This window comes from Rhagoletis pomonella, unplaced genomic scaffold (assembly GCF_013731165.1).
Source record: "Rhagoletis pomonella isolate Grant_MI unplaced genomic scaffold, Rhpom_1.0 Rhpom_scaffold_00006, whole genome shotgun sequence".
NCBI classification, from domain to species: Eukaryota; Metazoa; Arthropoda; class Insecta; order Diptera; family Tephritidae; genus Rhagoletis; species Rhagoletis pomonella.
Window position 1 is genome coordinate 15,452,363 of NW_023458560.1, and position 7,535 is coordinate 15,459,897.

General features: G+C 43.5%; 1 protein-coding gene across 1 annotated transcript; it reads right to left on the reverse strand.

The window, feature by feature from the left end:
- Window positions 1-1,726: 1,726 nt before the first annotated feature.
- On the reverse strand, window positions 1,727-2,914 carry LOC118741790. The gene has a single exon (XM_036473763.1). It carries the CDS (start codon window positions 2,912-2,914, stop codon window positions 1,727-1,729), a length of 1,188 nt encoding a protein of 395 aa, XP_036329656.1.
- Window positions 2,915-7,535: the final 4,621 nt, after the last annotated feature.

The following is a 7,535-nucleotide window of genomic DNA, read 5'->3' on the forward strand; positions in this document are numbered from 1 at the left end:
ACGAAATAACAGAAAATAAAGTTAACTAAGAGGTTGCAGCTTCAACATCCTGTCCGGTCGAGTCGGTTGACTCGAAATCCTCAGGCTCCAGTAGGAGGCACAGCTTCTGAACAGCTCGAGTCATGCATCCTCCGGAAGTTCTTAATGTGACATTGCGCACCGCTCCGTCAGCGCCCGGATGTACTTCCACGACGCGACCCATGCGCCAGTGAGTCGGAGGCAAGTTCTCATGCTTGACTAGTACGATATCGTTCACCTTGATGTTAGTGGTGCGCCGATGCCATTTGTGGCGCCGCTGCAGAGTGGTCAGGTACTCCTCACTCCACCGCTGCCAAAACACTTGTTGAATCTGCCGTACCCATTGCCATTGTTTCAGTCGGTTGTTGGGAATATGTTGGATGTCTGGCTCAGGGACCACTATCAGCGGAGCCCCAATCAGGAAATAACCGGGTGACAGCGCGAATTTATCTTCCGGGTCGTCGTACAGTGGCGTAATTGGACGTGAGTTCAGGCATGCTTCGATCCGGGTAGCCAAGGTCTGCAATTGACTATGCCACATGATTTGCGAGCCCACACAGCGGACCAAGTGATGCTTTGCCGCCTTAACGGTAGCCTCCCACAGCCCACCTTGATGCGGAGCACTGGGTGTAATGAAGTGTCAATTGGTACCCGAGCCCGCTAACAATCGCTGGTTGTTTTCACTATGCCATGCGGCGAGGTCTTCACGTAAGAGTCTGTTAGCACCAACAAAGGTAGTGCTATTATCAGTGTATAGGTCGGGGCAGGGACTTCGGCGGCTGACGAAACGGGTGAAGGCGTCAAGGAAAGCTGGTGCGGATAGATCGTCCACGACTTCGATGTGCACGACTTTGGTGACCATGCATACGAAGATGGCTAGGTACGTCTTGATGAACGTGCGTGAGCGCTTCGTGCCGACCCGCAGTGTAAAAGGGCCACAGTAGTCTACCCCGGACGAAACAAACTCGCAGTCTCGCAGGTATGATCCTCTGCCCGGGTAGCGAAGCCATTTGCTGACTGAACACCTCTCCCTTATGACGGCGGCACACTACGCACTTGTGGATAAAACTCTTGACCACCTGCCTTGCATTCAGGATCCAAAACCGGCGTCGGAGGGTATGTAGCATGAGCTGCGTTCCTCCATGTAGCGTTGCCTCATGCGCCTGACGTATTAGCAGCTGCACGAAAGGAGTTGACTTCGGCAATATGCCACCTTCGTGCGAGCTGTAACAAGTGAGATGTGCGCAACATTGCCTACGTCCACAGTTTTCGTATAGATGACGGCAGCATATGCTTGTGAGCTTGCATCGCAAAAGCCGTGCAACGTTGTCTGAACACGCTGAATCATGCCCATCCAACGGTCAATGCGGATCTTATTGAGCCCCTCTAGCTTGGAGCGGTACTTGAGCCATTCGTTGCAAAGATCGTCAGGTAACGGCGAATCCCAAGATAAACGAGCAGCCCGCATCCTCTGGATGAACACCTTCTCAGTTACAACGACAGGTGATAACAACCCAGCGGGATCAAAGAGACGCGCCACCTCGCTAAGTACTCGTCTCTTCGTGGCAGCCTCGGAGGATTGGTTTAGGTCGACTTGGAAAAATAGCTGATCCGTCACTGCGTCCCATCTTAAGCCTAATACGGAAGCCACACCAGAATGGAAAGTATAGCTGGAAAGAGACGCTTCATTAGATAAATAGCTCATCACCTAGCCATCGTTGGAGTTCCATTTTCTTAGCGTAAATTTTCCCGCGGATAAAATGGTATCTACGTTTCTAGCCAGTTCCACTGCATCGAACGCGCTCTCACAACTGGTGAGGAAATCATCTACGTAAAACGAGGTTAGAATCGCAGCTCGAGCGAGGACCGCCTGCCGCCTATCCGGAACTGAACCATAATTATCATAAACGCATTGCTGCAACGTGCGCACTGCGTTATATGAACTACATGTCATGCCATATGTAATGGTCTTCAATCGATATACGCGAATATCTTCGGCCGGGGACTCGCGCCAAATAATCCTCTGATAGTCTCGATGCTCCTGCGCCACCAACACTTGCCTGAACATTTTCTCGATGTCGGCCGTTATCGCCACTCGAAAACGTCGGAAGCGAAGAAGTATGCTACAAAGCGAGTCCTGAAGCGCTGGGCCCACCAGTTGAATATCGTTTAGGGAGACTCCCGTGCTGGGCGACGCCGAGGCATTGAACACCACACGGAATTTGGAGGTAACCGCATGATGAGGAATACAGTAGCAATTGTTATGGTGATACGGTGGTTCGACTAGCTCCATATGTCCGAGAGTTGCGTACTCCCGCATGAATGTCACATCGTTTTCTCTGAGGGCGGGATCTACTACCAAGCGACGCTCTAGTCTACCAAATTGGCGCACAGCAAGTGCATACGAGTCACCAAGCTTTGGTGCATTTTGTCGTAGAGGTAGGTGCACAATGTAACGGCCGTCCGCAGTGCGGCCATGAGTAGCTTCGAAGATCTGGGCACAGTCGTCAACGTGTTGATTGTCGGCCGCCACAATTTCATCCATCTCCCAAAACCTGTGGAGCAGTTCTTCTAAACGGACGTCGTCCTCACTCGTTAACGCGCTGAGTGTGAGCGATGATACGTTCGAAGTAAAAGACACTACTGCCGGACCAAACACTACCCAACCAAAGCGGGTACGCTGGGCGAAAGGTTCGTCTGGTCGTCCACCGATGACTTCACCCTCTAAGACTCGCCCCCACACGTCCGCGCCGATGAGAACGTCGATAATGCCAGGCGTACCAAACCGATCGTCCGCCAACTGAAGCCTTCTCAAGTACGGCCACTGGTTCACGTCAATATTCACCGCCGGAGTCTGAGAAGTAATGGACGGTAAAACCAAGGCATAAATTTGCATCTCAAATCCAGTTTTCGTTGACCTCAAAGTGAGTGTAACGCTGCCCTTCACCTGTGCATTGACGGCAGCCCCTACCCCTTCTACCAGGTCACATTTCCGTCGGTATAACTGCAAGGAGTTTGCTAGGCGATCCGTCACGAACTAACCTGCGATCCAGGATCGCATAGGATAAGAGCCACACGCTGAACCGATGCTTCTCCAAAGGCATATGCACGCGCTGTTGCTAGGAGGGTGATTGGCTGATATCTGTCCGCGTGGGCTCTCGCAGGTGCTGCTAGTCATGCAGCTGAAGTTGTTGGCGCCTTACCAGTTGCAAAATTCGATACGGGTGTCGTGGACGTCGATTCAGGCGCAGCTATGTTGACGAACCTCTCGCGGCATAAGATAGTATTGTGCTTACGGCCACAATTCCGACAACTTCCCGATGGACACTGTCTGGACGAATGGCCAGCACGTAGGCAGTTATAACACAACCTTAAACTCTTAACTGCTTCATAACGTTGTTCAATGTTCATGGCTGACAGCGCTGAACACTTAGAAATTCGATGCGGAGCACCACAATGCGCACACTGTGCCCGCTCAGCGCTAGCCACATGCGCCTTCACCGATCGCTGCTGCCGAGAGGCCACTAGAATGGCGGATGGTTCAGGTGATAGACTATGAGCACGCCTTTCCAAAAACCTCAGCAAATCATCCAGAAGTGGAATATCGGTGGTGGTACACTTCATACACCAGTCGCGCTTGGTTACAGCCGGAAGCTTGGACACAACAATAGGCACAGCTAATGCATCCCATTGACTTACAGGGACCTTTATAACCTGCAACGCTCGCAGCGACTCTTGCACTATGTCAACAATGGCCAGCAATGCTTGCGATGACTCCTGGGTAGCTACTTGTAGGTTGAGAAAACGCGACACGTGTATTTCTGCCAGCTGTTTCTTATTGTTGTAACGCTCTTTAAGAGCCTTCCATACTTCTTGATAGCCACCCGAGTATATCCCTCCAATTAATGGCACTGTGGAGGCCTTAACTGCTTGGCGAAGTTTACCCAACTTGAATGCTTCCGGGTACGCAGAGTTATGGACGAGCGTTTCAAACGCATCCGTGAACGCCAACCACTTGCACATTTCCCCGTCAAATGGGGGAATAGCCAACGGGTCAAGTTTAAGATCTACCGAACAGCCATCCAAAGTCGTGGTAGAGCGTTGCACGCACCTTCACTGACGTTGGAATCTCCCGTTGACGTCGCAATAAGGCGGTTGAGTGTGCTACATACATCACCGTAAAGCTCCTCCACACTTTCCCATAGCGAATCATGCGTAACCATTTCTGAGGGTGCAGCTTCTCCAACAAGATGGTTATGGTTATCAACGAATCGCCCAAAATGTGTCTCCATCGACTTCAGCTCTTGTTGAAGTCGGAATACATCCCGACCATCATCGCCACCATCTCTTACACGGGCATGTATGCGTTTTATTGCTTTCACAGCAGATGCGCGCAAGTTAAGTTCCGCCATGCCTCAAAAACACAAACAATAAATTTATTTGTCCTCATAGGAGGCACCAAAATGTTACTAATTAAACACGCAAAGTCACGATTTACCAATACAATTTATTATTCATCCGCTTATCTGTGCACAAGAAGAAGTTAAAAAGAGTTTCCTCGCCTTTTATAGTAAATTGAAGGAATTTAAAGTACCGTACAATGATTTTTCAACGAAACAAACAAATGTAACCACAAAACAGAAATGAATGACAAGAGTGTGAACAGGATTGCCAGACGATTACGAAATAACAGAAAATAAAGTTAACTAAGAGGTTGCAGCTTCAACAAATTACATTCGACTTTTTAAATAGCTGGCAAACCTCTTCAGAAATATCATCTTAATACTAATTAAAGGTGGCTACTTTTAAAATGCGGGGATTTTTTTTCTTAGAATTTTATGTGGAATCCGAATCTATTACTGACGATGTCGAAAAAATTGACCCGACCTAATGTGAATACATTTATTGCGCACCGAAATATAATTTTATAGTTCTACTTTTGTAATAATATTCATATTCAGCAAATACCCGGCGTGCTTCATTGCGCCTTGAAAATATTTTTGTGGTGTCGGATGCCCGTATTTTAATATTTCATTTATTTTAAAAATTTTATTAAATACAATTTTTAAAACAGGTTGTAACCCTCCTCAAAAATATTTCCGGTAGTAAAATTTCCAAAAAACTCTTCATTTTGATACCCATATTGCTATATTTACCTTATCTTATCAATTAAATTCAATTAAAATTTTCAAATATGTGGCAACTTCAACAAAACTTTTTTCGACTGTAAGCCTTCTTAAACTCCTTTCTTTTGACAGCAATATAGCAATATTTACTTTATCTTATAAATTTACTTAAACTGCAATATACAAACAGGTGGCAACTATCTATTTGTTTTCTTTCTGTATATTAAGTTATACCTCTAGCAATACTTCGGTGAAAGCTGCATTGAAATTGATGCATTAGTTTTCGAGTGATGCGCATACAAACATACAGACAGATAGACAGATAGACGGACAGACAGACAGACAAAATTGTCGATTTGGCTTCTATTGCTCTAATGAAGACCCCCCATATTAATTTTTCTTTAATATCTATAACGTACACACATCGGCCTGTTACAATTTTATTATATGTATAGATTGGACTGTTACAAAATTGTCAACCTAAACTATTTCAATTTTGACCATTGAGAACTGGATATGAATTTTTCGTTCTTCCGAACCGGGCACACATATGTATATTTTTGGTTGTTTATAAATCGAATGTATAAAATTGACGGTGGATATATTTCGTCGCCTTTGAAAGATGCAGAATAGTATTGACAATTTAAAGTGGGCACAAGAATGTATGTGAATGCGTGTAAACTACAGGATCTCAAATTAATTTCGTTCACCGCCCGTGCGCGTCCAATGAGAGAAGTATTATTTTTAAGAGTTGTTAAAACTATTTGACTCATAATAGCATTTTATGCACATCTTAAAAATGCCTAACCATCTGTGAGCTACATGCTAGGAGGCGATATCGCTTACTTTGGGAAACACTAATGTGAACGATCCCATACACATGCCCACACCTTGCTGCACAGTTTTTTGTGTCCACTTTCAACCAAAAGTCATGTCCAGTTTGTAAATTGCACAATATGTGTGCTACGTTTAAATTTTCAAAAGTACAAAAATGGAAATGCTTTCAAGCAAACAAAAAAAATATACACATACATACGCATGAACCAAAAATACTATATACAGGGGTGGGCAAGGCCGAGGCCGAAAAGAGCCACATCTAAGTTCTAAATGCTACAAAGAGCCACAAAAAAAGAACAAGAAAAACAAAAATTTTATTTTTAAATAAAATCATTATTAGAAATGAAAAACATTAATTTTATAATTATTCTATTGTACGTAAGATAGATATAAAAGAAAATTCAATAGATCCCTTTGGCGAGATTTTCAAAATCTGGTTTTAGGACAGTTAAAGCCGTTCGTAACAATTCTGTTAAATGTTGGATAGTCAATAGGTACGTTCGTTTAAAATCTCCAGTAAAAAATGTCCAAAAGCGAAATTCCGGCGAAATATCATCTGTTCTCTCACAAGAGAAAAATATCCAAAATAGTACGCGAACAGAAAATTTGCAGAAACTTGCAAGTTAGACGAACAGCTGATAGAAATTTTGTTTACAATAACAGGTCTATTCTGCACGTTACCGAAGATTTTGTGACCGGAAAATTTTATTACCACTTCTTGTCACCGCGATTCTAGGTACGTTGGTAATGCAGTGAAAATATTCAGCAACTCAGCTATGAAGATTTGTGGAAATTCCTGTATTGCATATTTCACGGGGCAATATTTTGTTACCAGATTATGAGATGGTAACTAAATTTACCGGTTACAAGAGAGCTCAGAATGCGAAAAGGGTTTAAAAATTGGTAGACACTTTAATTACCGGTTATAAAATTTATGCTACCAGCGCAGAATAGAGTATAAAATTGAAAACGTAAGGAAACAAATCCTGAATTCTTATCCTGACACAGTTCACTGACTAAACGAATAATTACTTATTTCTTACAAGTTTAATTAGTCGCATTTCACTATTTCAACTTCCAAACCATCAAATTCAATTTAGGGATTTGCGTAAATTCCAGCAAATTGCTGTGGGCTAAAATATGTATTTATATGTATAATATGTATATATGTAAAATATGTATGTATATGTGTAATATGTATGAAATATGTATTTTAAAAAGTGAAAAGAGCAAAAATGTTCTAAGCAAGGAGAAAGTAAAAAAGCCGCTCTTTGCTAAGCAAAGAGCCGCATTTGGCTCAAAGAGCCACGTTTGCTCACCGTTGGTATATAGATTTTTAATTAGATAATTGTTTAATATATTTTACTATAGTAGGAGCCTTCAAAATTCGGAAAATCTCTTCCCGTATATACAATGTAAATAATAATGCCGAATATGTTGCATGTGTTCGTTTTGTTGACATGCATATATTTGATGCATGATTTGATTTGAATTTATTCGGCAATGTCTTCATATATCACTTTCAAACATGTATAAGCGACATGAAATAAACTG